The sequence below is a fragment of the Trichosurus vulpecula genome, chromosome 2 (genome assembly GCF_011100635.1).
Source record: "Trichosurus vulpecula isolate mTriVul1 chromosome 2, mTriVul1.pri, whole genome shotgun sequence".
NCBI lineage: Eukaryota > Metazoa > Chordata > Mammalia > Diprotodontia > Phalangeridae > Trichosurus > Trichosurus vulpecula.
This window is the reverse complement of record NC_050574.1, coordinates 85,249,785-85,275,433: the sequence shown is the minus strand read 5'-3', so window position 1 is coordinate 85,275,433 and position 25,649 is coordinate 85,249,785. Positions and strand designations below refer to the sequence as shown.

Below are 25,649 nucleotides of genomic sequence, written 5' to 3'. Positions count from 1 at the left end.
CATAACACACAAAATAGCAGAGGGAAGCAGGGCTCCTGCCCAGGCATGGGCTGTGGCCAGACCCACCAGACTGGGAGCCGGACAGAGCAGGCCTTAGCACCCTGAATCAGTTTGCTGCAGCAGATACCAGACTTCTCAAGCCACAAACACCAAAGACAACAGAGAAGGTTAGTGTGAAAAACTTCGGGGACAGAGCAAATAAGTTTATGGTTTGGCAACAACCACGGTGGAGCAGCAAAGGTGGTGCAGCTCTGAGGAACAACAGCTGCAGTTGCTTCTAGCCCCAAGCCCACCTGGTGGGAGGAATTAAGCTGTGGTTCAGAGCATGAGTGCATACCCTGCTTAGATATTAGTCTAGGATGAGGATGGCAGTCCTTGAGGGAGGAAGAGCACTGGTGTGGCAGAGCTTGCTGTATAGAAATGGCTCTGAAAACAGCAGCAGAGTCCCTCAAGCTTGGGACAAAATACTCTGTACTCTAGAAGCAGCCATACCCCACTGAAAAGCACAAAGGTCAAGTACTTGGCTGAGAATATGGCGAGGCAGTGAAAAAGGACTCAGACTCAGACTAAGACTTTGAAATCTTTTTTTTTTTTTGGTGACAAAGAAGACCAAAACATACAGCCACAAGAAGTCAACAAAGTCAAAGAGCCTATGTCAAAAGCTTCCAAGAAAAACATGAATTGGTCTCAGACCAAGGAAGAGCTCAAAAAGAATTTGGAAAGTCAAGTAAGATAAGTAGAGGAAAAATTGTGAAGAGAAATGAGAGTGATGCAAGAAAACCATGAAAAACAAGTCAATGACTTGCTAAAGGAGACCCAAAAAAATACTGAAAAAAAAACAACACCTTAAAAAATAGACTAACTCGGAACTGAGGGGGCGGAGCCAAGATGGCAGCTGGTAAGCAGGAACTAGTGTGAGCTCCATACCGAGTCCCTCCAAAAACCTATAAAAAATGGCTCTGAACCAATTCTAGAACGGCAGAACCCACAAAACAGCAGAGGGAAGCAGGGATCCAGCCCAGGACAGCCTGGATGGTCTCCGGGTGAGGTCTATCCCACACAGAGCTGGGAGCTGGGAGTTGGGAACGGAGTGGAGTAGAGCCCAGACTGAACGGCGTGAACCATCCAGACCAGAAGCCAGGCGGAGGGGGCCCTAGCGCCCTGAATCGGTGAGCTGAGGCAGTTACCAGACTCCTTAAGCCACAAACACCAAAAACTGCGGAGAAGGTTAGTGGGAAAAGCTGTGGGAGTAGAAGGAATTTGAAGTTCGGCTTCCAGCCCCAGGGGCAGTGGAGGTGGGGCAGCTACAGCTGTTGTTACTTCCAGCTCCAGGCCCACCTGGTGGGAGGAATTAAGTGGCAGATCAGAGCAGGAGTACTCAACCTGCTGAAGATCTAAGCCCAGTCCAGGTTGGGGGTTGGGGAAGGAGCAGTGCTGGTGTGGAAGAGCTGGCACCTCCCCACCAAACGTGGAACATAGAACTCTCTAGTCTACAAGCAGTCATACCCCACTGAAAAACTCAAAGGTCAAGTTAGCTGGCTGGGAATATGGCCAGGCAGCGAAAACGCACCCAGATTCAGTCTCAGAATTTGGATTCTTTCTTTGCTGACAAAGAAGACCAAAACATACAGCCTAAAGAAGTCAATAAAGTGCAAGAGCCTACACCAACAGCCTCCAAGAAAAACATGAACTGGTCCCAGGCCATGGAAGAGCTCAAAAAGGATTTGGAAAAGCAAGTTAGAGAAGTAGAGGAAAAATTGGGAAGAGAAATGAGAAGGATGCGAAAAAACCACGAAAAACAAGTCAATGACGTGCTAAAGGAGACCCCAAAAAATACCGAAAAACACACTGAAGAAAACAACAGCTTACAAAACAGACTAACTCAAATGGCTAAAGAGCTTCAAAAAGCCAATGAGAAAAATGCCTTGAAAGGCAGAATTAGCCAAATGGAAAAGGAGGTCCAAAAGACCACTGAAGAAAATACTACTTTAAAAATTAGATTGGAGCAAGAGGAAGCTAGTGACTTTATGAGAAATCAGGATATTATCAAACAGAACCAAAGGAATGAAAAAATGGAAGACAATGTGAAATATCTCATTGGAAAAACCACTGACCTGGAAAATAGATCCAGGAGAGATAATTTAAAATTATTGGACTACCTGAAAGCCATGATCAAAAAAAGAGCCTAGATATCATCTTTCAAGAAATTATCAAGGAGAACTGCCCTGATATTCTAGAGCCACAGGGCAAAATAGAAATTGAAAGAATCCATCGATCGCCTCCTCAAAGAGATCCCAAAAAGAAATCACCTAGGAATATTGTCGCCAAATTCCAGAGCTCCCCGATCAAGGAGAAAATACTGCAAGCAGCCAGAAAGGAACAATTTGAGTATTGTGGAAACCCAATAAGAATAACCCAAGATCTGGCAGCTTCTGCATTGAGAGATTGAAGGGCTTGGAATGCGATATTCCGGAGGTCAATGGAGCTAGGATTAAAACCTAGAATCACCTACCCAGCAAAACTGAGTATCATGCTCCAAGGCAAAATATGGATTTTCAATAAAATAGAGGACTTTCAAGCTTTCTCAGTGAAAAGACCAGAACTGAATAGAAAATTTGACTTTCAAACACAAGAATCAAGAGAAGCATGAAAAGGTAATCAAGAAACAGAAATTGCAAGGGACTTACTAAAATTGAACTGTTTTGTTGACATTCCTACATGGAAAGGTGACAGGTATGATTCCTGAGACCTCAGTACTAGGGTAGCTGAAGGGAATATGCATATATGTTTATGTATGTATATATATATATGTATATATATATATATATATATATATATACATATATATATACACACACATATATATAAGTGAATGTGTATGTATGTATATATCTATGTGTATATGTATGTATGTGTATGTATGTGTATATATATAGTGTGTTTATATATTCATATATATACACACACACACACACACACACACATATATATATATATATATATATGTAAAAGAGAGAGAGCAGACACAGGGTGAGTTGAAGATGAAGGGAAGATATCTAAAAGAAAGAAAATGAAATTAAGGGATGAGAGAGGAACATACTGAGAGAGGGAGATAGGGAGAGATAGAATGGGGTGGATTATCTCGCATAAAGATGGCAAGAGGAAACAGTTCTGTGGGAGGAGGCGAGAGGGCAGGTGAGGGGGGAATGAGTGAACCTTGCTCTCATCAGATTTGGCCTGAGGAGGGAATACCATACATACCCAATTGGGAATCTTACCCCACAGGAAAGAAGAGGGAGGAAGATTAAAAAAAATAAAAGGGGGGATGATTGAGGGGAGGGCAGATGGGGGTGGAGGTAATCAAAACAAAAACTTTCTAAAGGGGACAGGGTCAAGGGAGAAAATTCAATAAAGCGGGATGGGTTGGGAAGGAGCAAAATGTAGTTAGTCTTTCACAACATGAGTATTGAGGAAGGGTTATACATAATGATACACATGTGGCCTAGGTTGAATTGCCCGACTTTTTACGGAGGGTGGGTGGGAAGGGAAGAGGGGAGAGAATTTGGAACTCAAAGTTTTAAAAACAGATGTTCAAAAACAAAAACAAAATAAACTTTTTGCATGCAACAAGAAAATAAGATACACAGGGAATGGGGTGTAAAAATGTATCTTGCCCTACAAGAAAGGAAGGGAAAAGGGGATGAGAGGGGAGGGGGGTGATAGGGGGGAAGGGTGACTGGGGAACAGGGCAACCAGAATATGTGCCATCTTGGAGTGGGGGGGAGGGTAGAAATGGGGAGAAAATTCGTAATTCAAACTGTTGTGAAAATCAATGCTGAAAACTAAATATGTTAAATAAATAAATTTAAATTAAAAAAAAATTAGATTGGAAAAACTGGAAGCTAGTGATTTTATGAGAAATCAAGATATTATAAAACAGAACCAAAGGAATGAAAAAATGGAAGATAATGTCAAATACCTCATTGAAAAAACCACTGACATGGAAAATAGATCCAGGAGAGGTAAATTAAAAGTTATTAGACTACCTGAAAGCCATGATCAAAAAAAGAGCCTAGATATCATCTTTCAAGAAATTATCAAGGAGAACTGCCTTGATATTCTAGAGCCACAGGGAAAAATAGAAATTGAAAGAATCCATCGATCGCCTCCTCAAATAGATCCCAAAAAGAAATCTCCGAGGAATGTTGTCGCCAAATTCCAGAGCTCCCAGATCAAGGAGAAAATATTGCAAGCAGCCACAAAGAAACAATTTGAGTATTGTGAAAACCCAATCAGAATAACCCAAGATCTGGCAGGCTCTACTTTAAGAGATCGAAGGGTTTGGATTACGATATTCCGGAGGTCAATGGAGCTAGGATTAAATCCTAGAATCACCTACCCAGCAAAACTGAGTATCATGCTCCAAGGCAAAATATGGATTTTCAATAAAATAGAGGACTTTCAAGCTTTCTCAGTGAAAAGACCAGAACTGAATAGAAAATTTGACTTTCAAACACAAGAATCAAGAGAAGCATGAAAAGGTAATCAAGAAAAAGAACAAGAAAAAGAAATTGCAAGGGACTTACTAAAGGTGAACTGTTTTGTTGGCATTCCTACATGGAAAGATGATGTGTATGATTCATGAGACCTCAGTATTAGGGTAGCTGAAGGGAATATGCATACATATATGTATATGTATATATATGGGTGAATGTGTATGTATGTATATATCTATGTGTGTATGTGTATATATATATATATATATATATATATATATATATATATATATATATATACAGAGAGAGAGAGAGAGAGAGAGAGAGAGAGGGAGAGAGGGAGAGAGCAGACACAGGATGAGTTGAAGATGAAAGGAAGATATCTAAAAGAAATAAAATGAAATTAAGGGATGAGAGAGGAACATACTGAGAGATGGAGATAAGGAGAGATAGAATGGGATGGATTATCTCACATAAAGGTGTCAAGAGGAAGCAGTTCTGTGGGAGGAGGGGAGAGGGCAGAGGAGGGGGGAATGAGCGAACATTGTTCTCATCAGATTTGGCCTAAGGAGGGAATACCATACATACCCAATTGGGAATCTTACCCCACAGGAAAGAAGAGGGAAGAAGATAAAAAAAAAATTGGGGGGGATGATGGAGCGGAGGGCAGATTGGGGTGGAGGTTGTCAAAAACAAACACTTTCAAAAGGGGACAGGATCAAGGCTGAAAATTCAATAAAGGGGGATGGGTTGGGAAGGAGAAAAATATAGTTAGTCTTTCACAACATGAGTATTGTGGAAGGGTTATACATAATTATACACATGTGGCCTATGTTGAATTGCTTGACTTCTTAGGGAGGGTGGGTGGGAAGGGAAGATGGGAGAGAATTTCGAACTCAAAGTCTTAAAAACAGATGTTCAAAAACAAACAAAAATGTTTTTGCATGCAACAAGAAAATAAGATACACAGGCAATGGGATGTAAAAATGTATCTTGCCCTACAAGAAAGGAAGGGAAAAGGGGATGGGAGAGGAGTGGGGTGACAAGGGAGCGTTGACTGGGGAACCAGCCAACCAGAATATATGCCATCTTGGAGTGGGGGGAGGGTAGAAATGGGGAGAAAATTTGTAATTCAAACTCTTGTGAAAATCAATGCTGAAAACTAAATATGTTAAATAAATTAAAAAAAAAAAAAGATTAGAACTGAGTCCTGAAGGAAGCCAGGAGGTAGAGGTAAAGAGGGAGAGCATTTGCAGGCATAGGAGACAGCCAGTGCAAAGGCATGGAGCATTGAGAAGGAAGCATGAAGAAGGAAGAAGGAAGGAAGGAAGGAAAGAAGGAAGGACGGAGGGAAGGAAGGAAGGAAGGAAGGAAGGAAGGAAGGAAGGAAGGGAAGAAGGAGAAGGGGTTAGTGGGAAAAGCTGCGGGAGTGGAAGGAGTTCACAGTTCGGCTTCCAGCCCTGGGGGCAGCAGAGGTGGGACAGTTACAGCTGCTGTTGCTTCCGGCCCCAGGCCCACTTGGTGGGAGGAATTAAGTGGCAGATCAGAGCAGGAGTGCACAGCCTGCTGAAGATCTAAGCCCAGTCCTGTTGCCGGCCGGCCAAGTTAGAGCTGTGCGCTGTCCTCCTCAGACCTCCAGGCCCAGGGGCCTGCTGAGATAAACTCAGGGCTTTGGGATGTGGGTGGAGCCAGGAGGAGGGGTCTTGCCTTTGTTGCCTCCCTGGCAATTCCAGGTCTTTGCCCCTGCCCGGACCTGCCTGACCACATAGAACTTCCGCCTGCCTGACCACGTCGAACTTCCTGCTGCCTGACCACGTGGAGTTTCCGGTTCTTTGCCTGAACTGCCTGCCCGCAGGGAGCTTCGGGTAGTGCGGGAAGAGAAGGGGAGGAGAGTAGACGGAGTCGGGACGGTCCTAGGATCCAGGTGTATTTGAGTTTTACCTCTCCTTCACCTACGTAACCAAAGAATGTACCTACGTCACTAAAGCTATAAATGTGCTGCTTGCTGAAAGAATAAACGGAGTTCTTCACCATCTTCCGGCTCCTGCCCCATACATTGTCTTCGAGATCAGGTCCTTTGCTTAGGCAAAGGCCTGGGGCTTGGGGGGAACCCTGGGCATAGTTACGAGGCTTCAGAAGCCTGTAACACAGTCCAGGTTGGGGGTTCTTGGGTAAGGAGTAGTGCTGGTGTGACAGAGCTGGCACCTCACCCCCAAACGTGGAACATAGAATTCTTTAGTCTACAAGCAGTTATACACCACTGAGAAATTCAAGGGTCAAGTTAGTTGGTTGGGAATATGGCCAGGCAGCAAAAAGGTACCCAGATTCAGTCGCAGACTTTGGATTCTTTCTTTGGTGACAAAGAAGACCAAAACATACAGACAGAAGAAGTTAACAAAGTCAAAGAGCCTACAACAGAAACCTCCAAGAAAAACATGAACTGGTCCCAGGCCATGGAAGAGCTCAAAAAGGATTTGGAAAAGCAAGTTAGAGAAGTAGAGGAAAAATTGGGAAGAGAAATGAGAAGGATGTGAGAAAACCATGAAAAACAAGTCAATGACGTGGTAAAGGACACCCAAAAAATACTGGAAAATACACTGAAGAAAATAACACCTTAAAAAATAGACTAACTCAAATGGCAAAAGAGCTCCAAAAAGCCAATGAAGAGAAGAATGCCTTGAAAGGCAGAATTAGCCAAATGGAAAAGGAGGTCCAAAAGACCACTGAAGAAAATACTACTTTAAAAATTAGATTGGAGCAAGTGGAAGCTAGTGACTTTATGAGAAATCAAGATATAAAACAGAACCAAAGAAATGAAAAAGTGGAAGACAATGTGAAATATCTCTTTGGAAAAACCACTGACCTGGAAAATAGATCCAGGAGGGATAATTGAAAAATTATTGGACTACCTGAAAGCCATAATCAAAAAAAGAGAACTTCCTTGATACTCTAGAGCCACAGGGCAAAATAGAAATTAAAAGAATCCATCAATCGCCTCCTCAAATAGATCCCAAAAAGAAATCTCATAGGAATATTGTCGCCAAATTCCAGAGCTCCCAGATCAAGGAGAAAATACTGTAAGCAGCCACAAAGAAACAATTTCAGTATTGTGGAAACATAATCAGAATAACCCAAGATCTGGCAGCTTCTACGTTAAGAGATCGAAGGACTTGGAATACGATATTCCGGAGGTCAATGGAGCTAGGATTAAAACCTAGAATCACCTACCCAGCAAAACTGTGTATCATGCTCCAAGGAAAATATAGATTTTTAATAACATAGAGGATTTTCCAGCTTTCTCAGTGAAAAGACCAGAACTGAATAAAAAATTTGACTTTCAAACACAAGAATCAAGAGAAGCATGAAAAGGTAATCAAGAAACAGAAATTGCGAGGGACCTACTAAAGTTGAACTGTTTTGTTTACATTCCTACATGAAAGATGACATGTAATATTCATGAGACCTCAGTATTAGGGTAGCTGAAGGGAATATGCATATATATATATATGTATATATATATATATATATGTTTATGTATATATGTAAGTGAATGTGTATGTATGTATGTATCTAGTGTGTGTATGTATGTGTGTGTATGTATGTGTGAAAGAGAGAGAGCAGACACAGGGTGAGTTGAAGATGAAGGGAAGATACCTAAAAGAAATAAAATCAAATTAAGGTATGAGAGAGGAACATACTGAGAGAGGGAGATAGGGGGAGATTTAATGGGGTGGATTATCTCGAATAAAGGTGGCAAGAGGAAGCAGTTCTGTGGGAGGAGGGGAGAGGGCAGGTGAGGGGGGAATGAGTGAACCTTGCTCTCATCAGATTTGGCCTGAGGAGGGAATACCATACATACCCAATTGGGTATCTTACCCCACAGGAAAGAAGAGGGAGGAAGATAAAAATGGGTGGGTTGATGGAGGGGAGGGCAGATGGGGGTGGAGGTAATCAAAAACAAAAACTTTCTAAAGGGGACAGGGTCAAGGGAGAAAATTCAATAAAGGAGGATGGGTTGGGAAGGAGAAAAATATAGTTAGTCTTTCACAACATGAGTATTGTGGAAGGGTTATACATAATGATACACATGTGGCATATGTTGAATTGTTTAACTTCTTAGGGAGGGTGGGTGGGAGGGGAAGATGGGAGAGAATTTGGAACTCAAAGTGTTAAAAACAGATGTTCAAAAACAAAAAAATGTTTTTGCATGCAACTAGAAAATAAGATACACAGGCAATGGGGCGTAGAAATTTATCTTGCACTACAGGAAAGGGAGGGAAAAGGGGATGGGAGGGGAGTGGGGTGATAGAGGGAAGGGCTGACTGGGGAACAGGGCAACCAGAATATATGCCATCTTGGAGTGGGGGAGAGGGTAGAAATGGGGAGAATATTTGTAATTCAAACTCTTATGAAAATCAATGCTGAAAACTAAATATGTTAAATAAATAAATTTAAATTAAAAGGCAAAAAAAGTATTGGACTACCTGAAAGCCATGATCAAAAAAGAGCCTAGATATCATCTTTCAAGAAATTATCAAGGAGAACTGCCCTGATAGTATAGAGCCAGAGGGTAAAATAGAAATTGAAATAATCCAGCTTCTTGAAAAAACTTCCCAAAAAGAAAACTCCTAGGAATATTGTTGCCAAACTCCAAGCTCCCAGGTCAAGGAGAAAATACTGCAAGCACCCAGAAGGAAACAATGTGAGTATTGTAGAAACACAATTAGCATAACAGAATATATAACAGCTTCTACATTAAGGGATCGAAGGGCTTGGAATATGATATTTCGGCGGATAATGGAGCTAGGATTAAAACCAAGAACTACCTACCCAGGATAACTGAATATCAAGCTTCTAGGCAAAATTTGGACTTTCAATAAAATAGAGGACTTTCAAGCTTTCCCAGTGAAAAATCCAGAGCTGAATAGAAAATTTGACTTTGAAACACAAGACTCAAGAGAAGCATGAACAGATAAGCAGAAAGAAAAATCATAAGGGACTTACCAAAGTTGAAGTGTTTACTGTTTTTTTTTTTACATTCCTACATGGAAAGATGATGTGTATAATACATGAGACCTCAGTATTAGGGTATATGTGTGTGTCTATACATACATACATACATACATATATATATATACACACATACATATACATACAGAGGGCAAAGGGTGAGTTGAATATGGAAGGATGATATCAAAAAAAATTTAAATCAAATCAAGAGATGAGAGAGGAATATACTGAGAGAGGGAGAAAGGGAGAGATGGAATGGGATAAATTATCTCACATAAAAGTGGCAAGAAAAAGCAGTTCTCTAGTAAGGGAAGAGGGGAGAGTGAGGGTGAATGAGTGAATCTTCCTCTCATCAGATTTCACTTGAGGAGGGAATACCATACACACTCAATTGGGTATCTTACCCCACAGGAAAGAAGGAGGAAGGAGATAAAACAGTGGGACAATAGAAGGCTGGACAGATAGGGGAGGAGGTAATCAAAAACAAACACTTTCGAAAAGGGACATGGTCAAGGAAGAAAACTGAATAAAACAATAAGGATAATACTAGCACCTACCTGTGTGGACCAAATAAGATAATAAATATAAAGTACTTAACTATATAAATCTTACCTATTAATATTTTTTGTGTAGGAAACATCCAGTAGGAAAATAGCCTTTACTAATGTGGACAGCCACTTGGCCAAGGTCACACAAATGCCTGTTGAAAGACCAAATCTTTCCTATAAAAGTCCTCCCTTTGTCTTTTAGCATGATCTGGAGGCATACCTATTTCTTTTCCAAATACTGCCATTGTGCAAGATCTGATCAGGACTATCAAACAGTAAAAATCTTTCTAAATGGATTGGGGGTTGATTAGTCTGAAAGCACATTTTTTGAGGGCATGCCCCACTAAGTTCATCACCAAATTGGCATAGGGGCATGGCTTTTTCACCAAAGGAACTCATGTAGAGGAGAGGAACGACAACCTTGCTTTGCCACCTGGACTCTAGACCTCCTCTGCTTCCTCAGGTCTCTGATACCATTTTCTTGCTTTACCCAACTTCCTGCTCTTCTCTGCACTGACCACTGGTCATGCCTTCCACTTATTTTGTTTTCCCAGATCCCAGACCCTTGGCTGAACTCTGAACTCAAACATCCCAACCTCCACATTCACTGTCTCAACTTCTGGGTTCCCAAACATTTAGTCTGCCTCTAACCCCTGGCAAAAGAAGGGCCTTCATGTCCTAGCTTGCTTCTATTTTCCTGGATTTCCTTTTATTTCAGTCTTCCTCAATTGGACCCCGTTCCTTCTTCAGGCTATATCAAGGGAGGGATGACTACATACCAATGAAACACAGATCTCTGCATGCTCAGGAGAGGTTGAGTATGTAGAAATCTTGGCCTTCTGGCCAATAACACAAGATGTGCCTGGGGCAAGCAGCATGAAAGGGGAACATCTTGGACCTCAGGGTATGAAAACCAGCATGGGGAACTGGGTTCAGAAATCCTGGGATATCACCTTCTGATGGGAGGTAGAGACCCTGGAACATGCTGAGGCTGCTGTTATGACATTCACAGTTGGGTTGAAGAAGAGCTAAGTGTGCCATCTGATAGTTTTCTATTTTAACTAGTTTTTTTTAAATCTATCTGCTAGTCTCAACTGTTCCACATATTGAAGGAGTTCAAGTGATATAAGCATGTTCTAAATTTCATCCCTCCTGTCAAAGCCCTGCTTAACTTGTCTAGTTATGTATTAGATCATATGTATTCAATAGGGTCAAAAGATATGTTGACTGTTTATAGTGCTGGTGGATCTCCCTGAGATGAGAATAATTTAGATTATCTAATCCAGATCTCTCATCTTAAAGGTAAGGAAACTGAAGCCCACATAGAGGAAATGACTTGTCCAAGATCACACAGTAAATGACCAAAGTGGGATCTGAACACAAGAACTTTTATTCCAAACCTAGCACTCCTGTCTTTGTGGCTCCCTCAATTTCTCCCCTGGGTTTAATAGATCACAGAAGCCTATAATTTGAGCTCTGGAAGGGACCTCAGTGGCCATTCATAGTTTTGTTGAAAATATACAAGAAAGCTACAAAGTAAATGTGGAATGAGACTGATGTAGTTTGGGGTGCTGGGAACCCTGAAGTGTAAGGATGGAGGGTGAGTCTGCCTGGAAAGAATTCAAGCACTCAAGCTTTCTTTCAGTCAAAATGGGAAGCTTTTATTGTAATGACAACAGGCAAGATTCTTAGGGAATTTACAACTTGATGAGAGGAGACTGATACTTACATACAAAAAAGGGGACAGTGAAAAGATCTGGATGGGATTAAGGAGTGGCAAATAGCCTGGGTTGGCCTGGGGAAACAGTTAAAGGACAAGAAATAGGCTAATTAGGTGATTCCCCTAACTACTAGTGCCCCTCTCCCAAATTCTTCTCTATTGAACTACTTTGTGCATATTTGTATTTATTGATTTTATGTTCATGACATATTTTTATATTTATTTATCTCTCCATTAGAATATGAGCTACTTGAGAGGAGGTACTGTTTCATTCTTCATTTTGTGTCCTCAGTGCCAAGGATACTTCATAGCACATAACACTTAATAAATCTGTGTTCGTTGGTTAATTAGTGGCAAAGATTGACCAATCCCACAAAACATCATAGCTGAAATTTCAATTCCTTTTAAACAGTTTTTATGTTGAGCATTTACTTACAAATGACTACTGTTGACCCCACTTACAAAGAGTGTTTGAGACTATAAATAATCAACTCTGTAATATTGGGAGCTTCTCCTCTGATCTTTAAGCTGTGGATGTAAGAACACATTCAATAATCTGTGATTGAGACTGGGCTCAGAGATAGTGTTGAGATTGAACTTGCTGGATGAGGGGTAGGTTGCATTTTCAGCCTGAATCGTGCTGGCAGAATTGCTTTGCAGAAGCTTTCACAATGTCTTCCTACTGGTATTCACACCACCACCAATTGGAAAATGCCAAATTCACATTGATTAAAATAAAAAGCTAAATTTTAACTATATTGATGGTGCTTGGGCAGGTCTCCAAATGGAGATAAAAAAACTCCAAAAATTTCAGGCCAGAGCTAGGCTGGGGTGGGGGGGCCCGCTGCCATTTATCTGTGCTTTCTCTGTCCCTGTTTGTGTGTGTGTGCGCGTGTGTTTGTTTCTTTGTTATTAGCTGCCGCCTGGAAAGGTGGAAGTCATGGCTCTCCGTGTTACTAGGAACATGAAGCTCAATGCTGAGAATAAACTGAAGGGCAATGTCCCAGGTACCAAGAAGGTGCCTGTACCCACAGCTGCCTCCAAGCCTGGGCTGAGACCAAGAATGGCCCTGGGTGATATTGGCAACAAAGAAGCCAAAGCTCCCATAGCAAAAGTAGCTGCTAAAAAAGCCCCCAAACCGGTAGAAAAGATGCGTGTGCCTGAACCTGTTAAGGAAGAGAAACTAACTCCTGAGCCTATTAAGGTGGACTCTCCATCCCCAAGCCCAATGGAAACATCTGGGTGTGCACCTGCAGAAGAGTTTCTGTGCCAAGCTTTTTCCAATGTCATACTTGCAGTAAAAGATGTTGATGAAGACAATACAGCTGATCCAAACCTTTGTAGCGAATATGTGAAAGATATTTATTGCTATCTTAGACAACTTGAGGAAGAGCAGGCCATCAGACCAAAATACCTGGTGGGTCAAGAAGTCACTGGGAACATGAGAGCCATCCTAATTGACTGGTTAGTACAAGTGCAGATGAAGTTCAGGTTGCTACAGGAGACTATGTACATGACTGTGGCCATTATTACCGATTTATGCAGGATAATAGCGTGCCTAAGAAGCTGCTGCAGCTGGTGGGTGTTACAGCCATGTTCATTGCCAGCAAGTACGAAGAGATGTACCCACCTGAAATTGGAGACTTTGCCTTTGTAACTGACCACATGTATAGCAAGCATCAGATTCGGCAGATGGAAATGAAGATTCTAAAAGCTTTAGACTTCAGTCTGGGTCATCCTTTACCCCTGCACTTTTTACGCTGAGAATCTAAGGTTGGAGAGGTTGACATTGAACAGCACACCTTAGCCAAATACCTGATGGAACTCACAATGGTGGACTATGATATGGTCCACTTCCCTCCTTCCCAGATTGCAGCAAGTGCATTTTGCTTGGCATTGAAAGTCCTCGACTATGGTGAATGGACCCCAACTCTTCAACACTACATGTCCTACACGGAGGAGGCCCTTCTGCCTGTAATGCAGCACATGGCTAAGAATGTGATCCTAGTGAACCGGGGCCTTACAAAGCACATGACTATCAAGAATAAGTATGCCAGCACTAAGCATGCAAAGATCATCAGTATTGCACAACTGAATTCTGTACTAATTCAAGATCTAGCCAGGCCACTAACAAAAGTATAACTCTTGATTTTGAATTGTAGTGAAATCTGCAATAAAATCGGCACCATGTGCCTTTTTGTACATATTATAGCTCCTAAATATTTGTCATAATAAAGTTTTCTTTTGTCCCTTAAAAAAAAATTTCAGGCCAGACAGACCATACTAGACTTCCATGCCAAAGTATAGAGGAAGAGTGATGAGGCAATTATACAGAGTAATCTTGCCTCTAGCAAATCCATCTTCTTTTATCTCCTATGATAACTTGATAAGACAGATGTTTTGACTTATTGGCCCAAGTAATAGAATTGTTTCAACTCTGTCCTTTATTTCAGATTTTGAAAAAATGGTCTTAGGATGGAGTGATCATGCCACTCCATTGTCACTGGTTGATTAACTTGGGTCAGCTGATCCTGAAAAATTCAAAAATTTGCTTGAGTTTCCATAGACAGAAGATAGCAATTTTTGTTTCTACTCTATGTAGCCCCTGAGTACCTGAAGTGCATTGTTGGTTACTATCAGGTCTGTAATACTTAAAGAAGTACTTGTCTATCTCATTCTACCACTCATAAGCCCCGATTCTTACTGACTATACCCCACTCCCATACCAGGCCAGAAGAAATCATGCACCATTAAAGTTAAAACAAAAGACATGTACTTAAAACAGAACTCAAGATAAATAATGAGGAATTGAATCAAGCAGTGACAAAGTAAACCAACATTATCAAATCATTCATAGCAACCAGACTGCCTCCCCTATACTTTTAAGGGATATGGCAAATCAGTTCCTCCTTTCATCCCCCCCTCCCCACATCTCCAGCCCAGCAGGAGAAGACCCAATCAGTTTAAACTCATGGTAGGATACAAAGATTAGTGTTGCAAACACTTCTACTGGAACTCTTTCATTGCAATCTCCCTGTAGTGACCTCCCAGGGACTGATGCTCCAGGAAATCATAGTCAGGTTCATTATGCAGACATCTCTATTCTGCTTTGCTACCAAGCCCCCTCACCTGCAGCTTACCATTGCTCATTTGCTGGCTATACCAACTCTGGCCTCCATTCCATCAGACTAGGCAGGCTAAACGAATGCCAACTTCTGGGAGATGTTCAATGACTCCTGGTCACTCAATTGAAATACCAAATTTGTGCCATGTGGAAGCAAGACAAATCCATGGCATTGTTTCTCTTGAGATGTATTCTCTGAACAAGATAATGCAGCTATCAGATCTCACTTCCTAAACAAAAGAATGTTCCTCTATTGCTTCTTAAAATCTTTCCCCAGGGTGAAATTGGCACCTGTGCATCATGACATTTGAAGGTCTGTGGATCTTTCAGAATATGCACCTCCTCACGAGTAGCAAGCCACCCACCAAGGAGGCTATTAGCAATCTTTGTAGTGAATGGGGAGTCTTTTGTGGTCCAATATTTTGTGGATATTAATGCCACGCTATATCAAAATGTAAATCATTCCTCAACAAGATCAACAACAGCTTTTACAAGCACCACATTGACATTCAAGGTATAGAACTTGGGGACGATAAGTCATCACTGAATCATTATCATATCTGCAGTAGGATGGAGGAGAGGCAGCCAGGTGAAGCTGAAGGAGGGTCAGTGTTAAGGAAGACTTTGCTACAGCTCCTGACTTCCTTCATGACTTGGCTCACATACCATTTTGAGCCAGAGGCCCATCTTTGGAGTTCCTTCACCCCACTCTGAGGTGGTGCCTTTCCTCTGAAATTGCCTTCAGTCCACTCTGTTTGTATCTTGTTTGTATATAGCTGTTCATTTACAATCTTCTCTTTTAGAATGTCAGCTCTTGGAGGTAGGGGAGTGTTTGTTTGTTTCCTGGTATCTCTGCTGCTTAGTACACAGTAAGCACTTAATAAATTCTTGTCTGCATGATTGATAGAAAATTTGGCCTCTGACTCATGGGGTTGTTTGACACCAAGACAAGTCACTTAACCTCTCCGTGCCCAAGAAACTCTGCAAGCCATTGAACTGCAGACAAGGTATGGAACAGAGGTTTCCAGGCCAAGAAATTTAGTGTTTTCTCTTTTTTTGGAGTTGAAAGAGACTTTACTGATCATAATCTAGTCTAATCTCTTACCCCATTCAGGAATACAAGTAAAGGAAGGAGAGATTCAGTACCCATTTTTACATAGTCTTAATTCTTAGACAAAGTGTGCTGAGGAAGAATCTAACTCCTTAGTTTTAACCTTTTCATCCCAGTTCTGTCATCCAGAGCTACACAGACTAAATTTAATCACTCATCCTTGTGGCAACCTTTCATATATTTGAAGACAGCTGTCATATATATTCTCTCATCAAATGATAGTCAGCATTGGAAAGAGCATTGGATTTGGAGTTAACAGATCTAGGTTCACATCCTATGTCTGCCTCCTGTTATGTTTGTGACCTTAGGCAAGTTAGCTAGCCTCTCCAGCCTTGTTTCTTTGTACAATCTGGCAGCTGGATTAGATGATGTGTCTACAGTCACTTCCAGATCTAAATCTATGACTCAACAAGTGCAATAAACATGTATCACGTATGTCTGTTGAATTACAGTGCATGCCTTCTTTACTTAAACGTTTCCTCATCCAACATAGTTTTAAATCCCTCTGCTGGTAGTGTGTCAGTGTTCTTCTTCCTGTGGTGTCCAGAAGTGAACACAGAATCAATCCTAGCATTTTCAAGTCTAGTTGGAGCCATAGCTGAAAGAACTCCTCACCCTAAGATATATTCCACAAGCAATTATCTAGCCTCTGATGAAAACATCAAAGGGTAGGGAATTCACCACCATTTGGGGACAGCTCTAATTGTTAGGAAGTTGTCCTTGATTTAAAATCTAAATTAGTTTCTTTTTAACTTCCGCTGTTCCTCCTGGTTTTGCTCTCTGGAACCAAACAGAATAAATCCGATCCTTCCACATGACAGCCCTTAACATGTTTGCACACAGCTACCATGTCACCCCTGGTTACTTTTTTTCATGTTAATCACTCCTCATATAGCATGGGCTCCGGGGCTTTCCTTGGTCCTTCCCACCTCAACAATTCTCCATTCTTGCAAACATTAAAGAAGTTCAATAATCATGACTGAAGTCTTGTCAATGTCATGTCTTAAACTACAGCACTCAGAACTGAACAGAGTAACCTAAATGAAGTCTGATAAGGGTAGAGCAAAATGGGACTACCCCGTCATTATTCCAGGAAACTAGGTTTCTCTTAGAGTAGCTCAAGAGATGACATAGACTTTTATGGGGGACCACATTGGTGACTCTTCCTTGAGGTTACAATTCACTGAAACTCCCAGATTTTTTCCAAAATGCTGTCTCATCATGCCTCCCTTATACTTCTAAGATTGATTTATTTTTGTTCCAAAGCATAAAATTTTGCATTTATTTCTATTGGATGTCATTAAATTAGATTGAGCTCAATGCTTGAGTTTACTAAGAGTCCTTTGGATCCTGACTCTGTCTCTCAGTGTATTCACTACCTCTCCTAGTTCTGTGTCATCTTCAAATCTAATGAACATGTATCTGTCCCTTTATTCAGACTTGGTTAAGATTGTTAAATGGCTTGGCACCAAGCCCTATCTCCTGGGGCATTCTACAATTAATCTGCTTCCAAGGCAACATTGAACCCCTAAAGACTGCTCCTTTGAGTCTAGACATTCAGCCAAGTCTGAATTCATCTAATTAGATTATCGCTAGCTTGGGTCATCATTTCTGTTTTTTGCTATGAGCTGAGTATACTTTATTAAGTACTTTGCTCAGTTCTAGGTAAACTAGCTTCCTACAGCATTCCTCTGATGTACTCATTTACTAACCCTGCCAAAAGGAAGGAAAATAAGGTTAGCTTGACATGACCTGTTCTTGATGAAGCCATACTATCTCTTCATAATCACCACTTTGTTTTCACGGACCTTAATGATCCACCCAAGAATTTTTCCAGGAATCAAAGTCTAGCTTGGTGGCTTATAGATTGCAGAGTGTGTCCTCTTTCCTACTTTCCAAAGGATAACCTTTGACTTTTTCAGGTCCTTCCCTCCTCAACCATTCTCCATTCTTTCTAATATCGTAGGCAATGGTTCAGCACTGGTAACCACTATTTTTTTTTCTCTTTATATCCATAGAGCTTAGCATGGTGCTTTCCATATAATTAGTACTTAATAAATGCTTTAGTCATTCATCCATTTTTCATTGGCTCATATTGTACTTCCAGTGGACTAAACCAGTATGATTTGATAAAATGAGCACTGATTGCAAGTCAGGTGACCAGGGTTCCAGTCTTGGCTATTGTTGTTGTTTTTCAGTTGTGTCCAATTCTTCAGAACCCCATTTAGGGTCTTCTTGGCAAACACTGGAATGGTCTGCCACTTCCTTCTCCAGCTCATTTTACAGATGAGGAAACTGAGGCAAACAGGGGTAAGTGACTGAGGTAGAATTTGAACTCAGGACTTCCTGACTCCAGGCCCAGTGCCTGTGCACTGTGACACCTGGCTGCTCTAATCTACCACTAATTAGCTTCTAAACATGCGCTAGTCTCTCTCTATTCTGGGCCTTAGTTTCATCATGTGTACAGTGGTGGGAGTGATGGGAATTGTATTAGAAGAACTAAAACCAACCAGCAGTTACATTGCTTATGGACATATTTACAAATCACAGGCAAATTATCATCAATGAATTATAAATAGAAAAAATATGAATAGCTTTAATGTCAACAATCTCCAGTATGCATTATTGACTTGGTTTATGTCTTCTACCGCTGCCTAATACAATGTAAACCCCCGATGCCACTTTTGGTGGAGGTAACGGTAACTCTTACATTCTTTGTCTAAATCCTTAACAGATGGTTTTTTTCCATGCATTTATAGAACCTGAAATCTGACCTCAGCGGAAATGGGCAAAACAATATTCATTTTCTTTCCTTGATTTTTGTATCTCTTGACACTTTCTACACCCTTATTTATTTATTCAAAGTATGTTACCTAGCATGTGGCCCCAAATATGGAGGTTTATCTTTTAAAGTTTATTGCTAAATTAGAATCTATATTGCTTCTTGAAGTCTTCTTATTAGGTCCATCATTAACTTTGACTTTTGTTATTTCTTTTCTACCGAATATGCAAGCCATCACAGCTTTGAAAGAGAAAATTGGCTAGAGATACAGTCTCTTCTTTGTTGGTGTACTACAGCTAAACATTATCATCTGCGGATCCCTGCTTTGACCAATTATAATCAGATCACCCACAACACCAAAAGTACCCTTAGCAAAAAATGTGAAAGAGGTGTGGTATATGCTTGTAAGTTAGAAAACACACACCTCAATAGACTCCATTAACTCAGTAGTAAAATTAACTACCTCACCTAAAAACGTGCCTAGTAATGCCAATGCAGAGCCTGAGGCAAAGACTGACATAGAAATCCTGGTAAAATCCAGTGATACAAAACCAAGTGAAAAAGCTTCATTATTGGACTTTTCCCTTTTGAAAGAAAAGAGTTTTACTTGTTACATGCTTTTTGGTCTGTTTGCTACACTTGGATTCTTTGCTCCCCCTTGTACATCATTCCTCTGAGCATCAGTCTGAGTGTTGACAAGCATCGTTCAGCTTTTACATTATCTGCAACGGCAGTGGCAAAAATTTTTGGAAGAATTAGTGTTGGTTTTGTGCTTGATAGAAAGCCTATCTGTAAGGTCTATATTGAGCTTATCTGCTTCATTTTGTTGACTGTATCTTTATGTGCCTTTCCCTTTGCTTCTGGATTTTGGGGTCTTACAACCTGCAGCGCAGTTTTTGGGTCCATGCTTGGAACAGTAGCAGGTACTCATTTTCCTCTACCAGCTGAAGATGATATAGTGGGAATTGAGAAGATGTCTTCTGCAGCTGGAGTCTATGTCTTCCTTCAGAGTATATCGAAACTTGCTGGACCACCACTTTCAGGGAATTTAAATGTATATCTTGCTCTCTAAAATGTGCTATAGTTAGCTACTTTGTGGATTCTGCAATATATTCTTCACTATATCTGAGCCTTAGGTTTTTGGAGTTGGAGAGGACCTTAAGATTAACAAATTTGAATTCCACATATGTGAAGTGACTTGATCAAAGTCACAGACTGAATCATGGCACAATCAGGTCTGGAACCCAGAGGTTCAGTGCTCCTTCCACTATGCTGTCTTGCTGGCAAAAAAACCAAACTTGTGTGGACAATCCTTCACCAAAGCTGATTGATGGTTTGCCTCTGCTCACACAGTTAAGACTCGAACCTACATATTCCTAACTTCAAGGCCAACTCTCTAGCCAGTATACCTGTCTCTCATCTGACTAATGGAATAATGAAAATTACAAGATTTCCAAAAGAATGTTCCTTCTCAGAAAGGTTGTAATGGTCCTGGGTCTGCAGTTGTACACATATACTTGTTGACTGATTGCTGTAGTATAAGTCCTTGGAAAAAGGGGCCTGAATTGGTTTATAGCTTTGACATACAATGCATACTTAATGATGTTGTGATTCAATACATCATTAAGTGTGCTATCTCATTTTTTAAAGATGTGAATACGTTCGAGGGGAAAATTATATTTATTGGTTTCATAACTTTAAAAAAGGTTGCAAACAAGAATTCGTACTTTTTCCATATTCTAAATGACCCTCTCTGACACACAAAAGCTCAGCTATTTCTCCTTTTCTGTGTACAGAATATGTTTTGGCATTTGGGAGATATTTCTTTACATTACACATTATTTTAATTCTTCTTGAAACTAGTCCTATAGCTCTAATAGAGCTTTCTTCCCTCCACCATTTCTTTTAAAAGTTTCTTATTTTATTTTGCATTTGACAAATGTCAGCAAATGTGAACATTTCCAAATCCAAAGAATAGAAAAAATTATATATGAAAACATGAATCTCTATACTATGTATAGTTTATGATTTTTAAAGTACATATTAAATTTAACTCAGTAGTGCCAACATTGCCCAGTTTTCTATTGTCCTTTCTGAACTTCCTTCTGCTTTATGTATTTTTGTCTTTGTATGTTTAACATTTTTTGAATCAGTATCGCTACCTCCTACTCCCACCTACATCTCTCCTCCTACTAAAAATTAAAGTCTTCTTTTATAATTAATGAGTATAGTCAAACAAAATAATTTCCTATATTGGCTATATCTTATAATTCAAAACTTTTCTGCCAAGAAAGGGGAAAGTGTACTTCACTAGTTTTCTGAAGTCATGATTGCATCAATTAGAATTAGCCATTGTTTCAAAGTTGTTTTCCTTTATAATATTGTAGTCATTATAGAAACTATTTTCCTGGTAGCTTCACCCTGCATTTGTTCCTACAAGTCTTCCCTGGTTTCTCTAAATTTGTCCTTTTCATCCTTTCTTAAGGGTCAATAATAATCCATTACATTAATATATCATACTTCGTTCAGCCACTCCTCAACTGTTAGGCATCCCTCCCTTAATTTCCAATTTTCTGCTACACCAGAAACTGCTGTTGCTAAAATATTTTTGTATATATGGGTTTTTTTTCTCTTAGTCTTTAATGTCTTTGGGGAGATATGTTTCCATTTTTAGTAACATAAATCAGAAAAATTACAATGTTTTCTCAGGGAGATTTGGGGAAAGGTATCCACTGTTTCTAAAAAAAACTTCTTACGTATCATGTGGTCCTCCAGGTGTTCTAGTGCATAGCACCTACAAGTATGCGTCAGCTTTCTACTCCTGTGCAACTGGCATGTTAGTAGCAGCTACTTTTCTGACATTTGTGAGACCATGCAAAGTTGGACTTTGTCATTCTCCTCTACATGAAGCAAAGTCGTCTGATAGTCAGAAGTCCAAAACTTTACAAGATACACCTGAAGACCTTCTCGAAATGGACTAGTCAGTGGGCCACCCCACACATGCTTCTCTTCCTCACTGGAGGCCTGGACGTGGGTGCCTGTGAGCCAGACAGCTCCTTCCAGGCAGTCCAGGCTGCAGCCCAGGGGCAGCACCGAGGTCCACAGCCCACAGGACACTCAGAAGCACAATTCAGTGTTTTATATGAAATCATATGTATGTGTGTGTGTGTGTGTACATGGTATTCTCTGTCTCCCTTACACACATGCACACGTAAACGAATGTATATATATATATATATATATATATATATATATATATATATATATATATATATTTATATACATATGCATCAATTTCCATCTATCTATCCATCCATTCATCCATCCACCCATCTATCTATGTATTCATCTCTCTCTCTCCATTTCTCTCTCTCTCTCTCTCTCTCTCTCTCTCTCCATCCAGTCATCCATCCACTTATCTCAAACGTTTTATAAAGCTGTCCTCTCAAAAACCATGTGAAATATCACATGTACCTCTAAGGTATCTCAGAAGGTACCTTAGAAGTTATTTTCCCCAATGTCATTACTCTACACATAAAGAGATGGGGACTGGGAGGACAAGGTCATGCAACTAGTTAGCAGCAGGGAAAGGATTCAGATCTTGTACCTTTACCCCAATCCTATGAGGTAAATGACATGTCTAGGCCTTAGCTCCATTTTACAGAACAATAAACCAAGGCATGGAATGATTAAGTGGGGACATCACCAAGAAGTCTAAAAGTTTGGATTGAACCCAGGTCCCTAATGATGCCAAGTCCAATATGCTATCAATGTCACCATTCATTCACTTATTTTCCGCTGTGAAATAAATATATCTTAGAAAGAGCTGACAAAAGAAATTCCACTGTTTAATAACACTGACAGTCTTCTTTCAATGCATTTCAAAATTCAAAGAGGCACCTATATTTCCTATATTCTCAAGGATTAACTGCCCTTAAATTGCCACTCCCATCCATATATACATATATACACACACAGGCACACACAGACACACACAGACACAAACAGCTGTGTATGTGTATATATATATATATATATATATATATATATATATGTGTGTGTGTATATATATATATATATATATATATATACACACTCCTGGTATAGGCAGCCCATATTTACATCATGGGATCTGGGAAATGCAGACCCCTAGAAAGTATGAAAAGCTTGTCAAAGAGGATTAGGAATATTTAGCAATTGATTAGATGTTCCCTTTGAAGTTAATTAATAAATTTCTGATGTTTATAAGGTGGCAGCTTGAAGGCACATTCCATAGAGGTTCCGGCCTGGAGTCAGGAAAACTCATCTTCCTGAGTTCAAATCCAGCATCAGACACTTAGTAGCTTGGGAAACTCTTACCTTACTTTCAGTTACCTCATGTGTAAAATGATCTGGGGAAGGAAATGGCAAACTATTTCAGTATCTGTGCCAAGAAACCACAAAATGGGGTAAAAAAGAGTCAGATCTGAAAGAAATGGATGAAAAGTAATACAACATGCAAAAGCACAGTTAATGCTGGAATTTATTTCATTTAATATTAAATAAGACAAAAAGGAAGGTTTACTGCAATTCAATGGGTAAAGGACTAGAAAAGCTTTTAATCTGTGAATGTCTAAGGGCTGTGATGAATTCTAGGAAGAAAATCAAGCATAAGGGTATGGGGTCCAGAGGGACCATGTTTTTTTTTTTTTTTAATTTACTGTTGAAACAAAATTGATTAATTGTGAAAATTGATGGGCTGGAACTATTGAGAGTATAAAATTTGGAAATGATTCCCCTCAGCTTGCAATGTGGAAAGCAAGTCTTTAGTTCTGAGCAGGGAGCCTCTCCATCATAGAGTAGGTGATGGTCATCCTCTTCCAGGGAAGGCTAGAAATGGAAGGCCCCCAGCCAGGGAGCCTGGTGGTGGGCTGAGAATTCCTCCTTGGTGAAATACTCAGAGAGATGAATAGCGTCAAGCGGGAAGATGAGAGTCACCTGGACACAGAGTCATGGGACCAGCCTTTGTGCCTGGAAGTGGGGGGCCAGGAGAAAAGAAGGGTGTGATGGGCTCTGTGAAAGCAATAGAGTGGAATTCATAAATGAGAGAGCTCTGGAGAACATTGTAAAAGGCCAGAGTGCCCGAAGAATATTCCAGGTACACCCCAACCCTGGGCACAGGGCATCTCACTCGATGGTTCAATGATCCAGGAAAGGCTTTTAAATAGTAATCCTCTTCATCCTTGACACAGGAAAGCAGGAACACAGAGCCACGGGAGTTCACGTTCCTCTTCCTTTTCCTCCTCACATAGGGGGTATAGATGCCCAGTATCCACTGAGGTAGTTGAGTCACATCCACTTCCCAGTACTGTCTGCCTGAGCTGAAGGCCTGCTCAGCAAGGACAGCATGGATATCAGAGTTGTCAGGAAGCTTGGTCTGCACCTGCCAGCCTTCTCCAGCCTTCACACTCTTCAGATCCTCAGAAACAGTCATAAAGGGATTGGATGTTGCGGGATGCATTGTGATGTCCACTCGGAATCGTCTGAGCATCTCGATCATGCCAGGGATGGGGTATTCTCTGAGCTCTGGACTGACAGTCTTGGCCCTCTGGGACAGCACTGACTCACTCCTTCCCAGCAACTGCTTGGCTTCGTGTAGCAGATCCAAATTGGGTTGGTGGCCCGCATCCTGCAGAACTAGCATGAGGTCCTGGAGGGCTTGCCTATGCTGGGATAGTCTGTCCTGGCTTGCCCTTTCCTCTTCCTTGATCCTTCCAAGACAGCGGGATTCTTCCTCCATCAGGAAGTGGTGCAGCTTGTTATATTCTCCTGCGATCATCCAGTGCCAGTCGACAGCAGGTCTCTCCTCCTGATCAAGAAGTTCCTCAGCTTCCTCGAAATGTTTTCTCAATTGACTCTGAAGGAGCTGGAGCTTCTTCCTGAAATTGTGAGCAGCCTCTCCTACAGGAGACAGTTTGTGAGCCCTGTGCTCTGGGCATTGGGAACATCTCACACAGAGTGGTGTCTGGTCATCTTCACAAAAGAGCTTGAACACTTTCTGGTGCTTGGCACACTGGCTCTGTCCTTCAGTACTTTGCAAAAGAAGGGAGCAGAGCTTTTTGCCCATGTCAGTCAGTTGTGCTAGGTCCCCATTGACTCCTGGGAATTTTTTGACTGGGGACACTTGCCTGCATTCGGGGCAAGAGAAAGCCGCAGTTCCAAGCGTCCAGCTCTGGAAGAGACATGCCCTGCAAAAGCTGTGCCCACACCAGGTGGTGACTGGCTCAGAGAGGTAGCTCCTGCAGATGCTACAGGAGATTTCCCTCTGAAATTCCTGCAACTTTTTCAAAGTAGCATCCATTCTCCTCTCTCCAGTGGCTTTTTTTCTGCAGAGACTGAGATGAACAGACCTCAGCTCAACTGAAAGCAGTGCTTCTGAGGGGCAGGATGGTCTCCTTTTATAGGAGGTAGCCCCTCCCCTTCAGGGTCTCCCAGAAGAGGTGTCAACTCCTCTAGCCTGGAATCCTGAAGTTCAACCTGTTAACTCTTGCTGGTCCTGGCAGCCCTGATTCCCGTAGAGTTCACACCTTTGGTGAAGTTCTTTGGATGGACAGGTTTCACCTAGCTAAGAAAGAGCTCCCATGTCATTAAGGAGGTATGCTATGAAAACATGGAGATTTAACTCAATGAATTTTTTTTTCTTAACAAGGAAAATTGAAATTGTCTTTTATTGAGTATACACATATACACACAATAAAACAAAATAACTAAAATAAAGCACAATGGAAAAATGCTTTTTTAATTTTGATTTCAAACATCTATTAATTTAATTATTAATTATTAATTGTTATTGATAATTTGATTTATTAAATAATGTAA

The 25,649-nt window shown here is 40.8% G+C and overlaps 2 protein-coding genes and 1 pseudogene across 2 annotated transcripts; 2 read left to right on the top strand and 1 right to left on the bottom strand.

The window, feature by feature from the left end:
- Positions 1-12,673: 12,673 nt before the first annotated feature.
- On the top strand, positions 12,674-13,916 carry LOC118839457 (G2/mitotic-specific cyclin-B1-like). Its single transcript, XM_036746926.1, is given in 2 exon segments — positions 12,674-13,303; positions 13,306-13,916. Coding segments are annotated over 2 exon segments (1,200 nt in total). The 5' UTR covers positions 12,674-12,714.
- A 5,099-nt stretch (positions 13,917-19,015) lies between these two features.
- LOC118836571 lies at positions 19,016-21,772 on the top strand (annotated as a pseudogene).
- A 1,973-nt stretch (positions 21,773-23,745) lies between these two features.
- On the bottom strand, positions 23,746-25,131 carry LOC118836570 (tripartite motif-containing protein 43-like). The gene has a single exon (XM_036743817.1). The coding sequence runs from the start codon at positions 25,129-25,131 to the stop codon at positions 23,746-23,748; it is 1,386 nt and encodes a 461-aa protein (XP_036599712.1).
- Between the last annotated feature and the right edge of the window lie 518 nt (positions 25,132-25,649).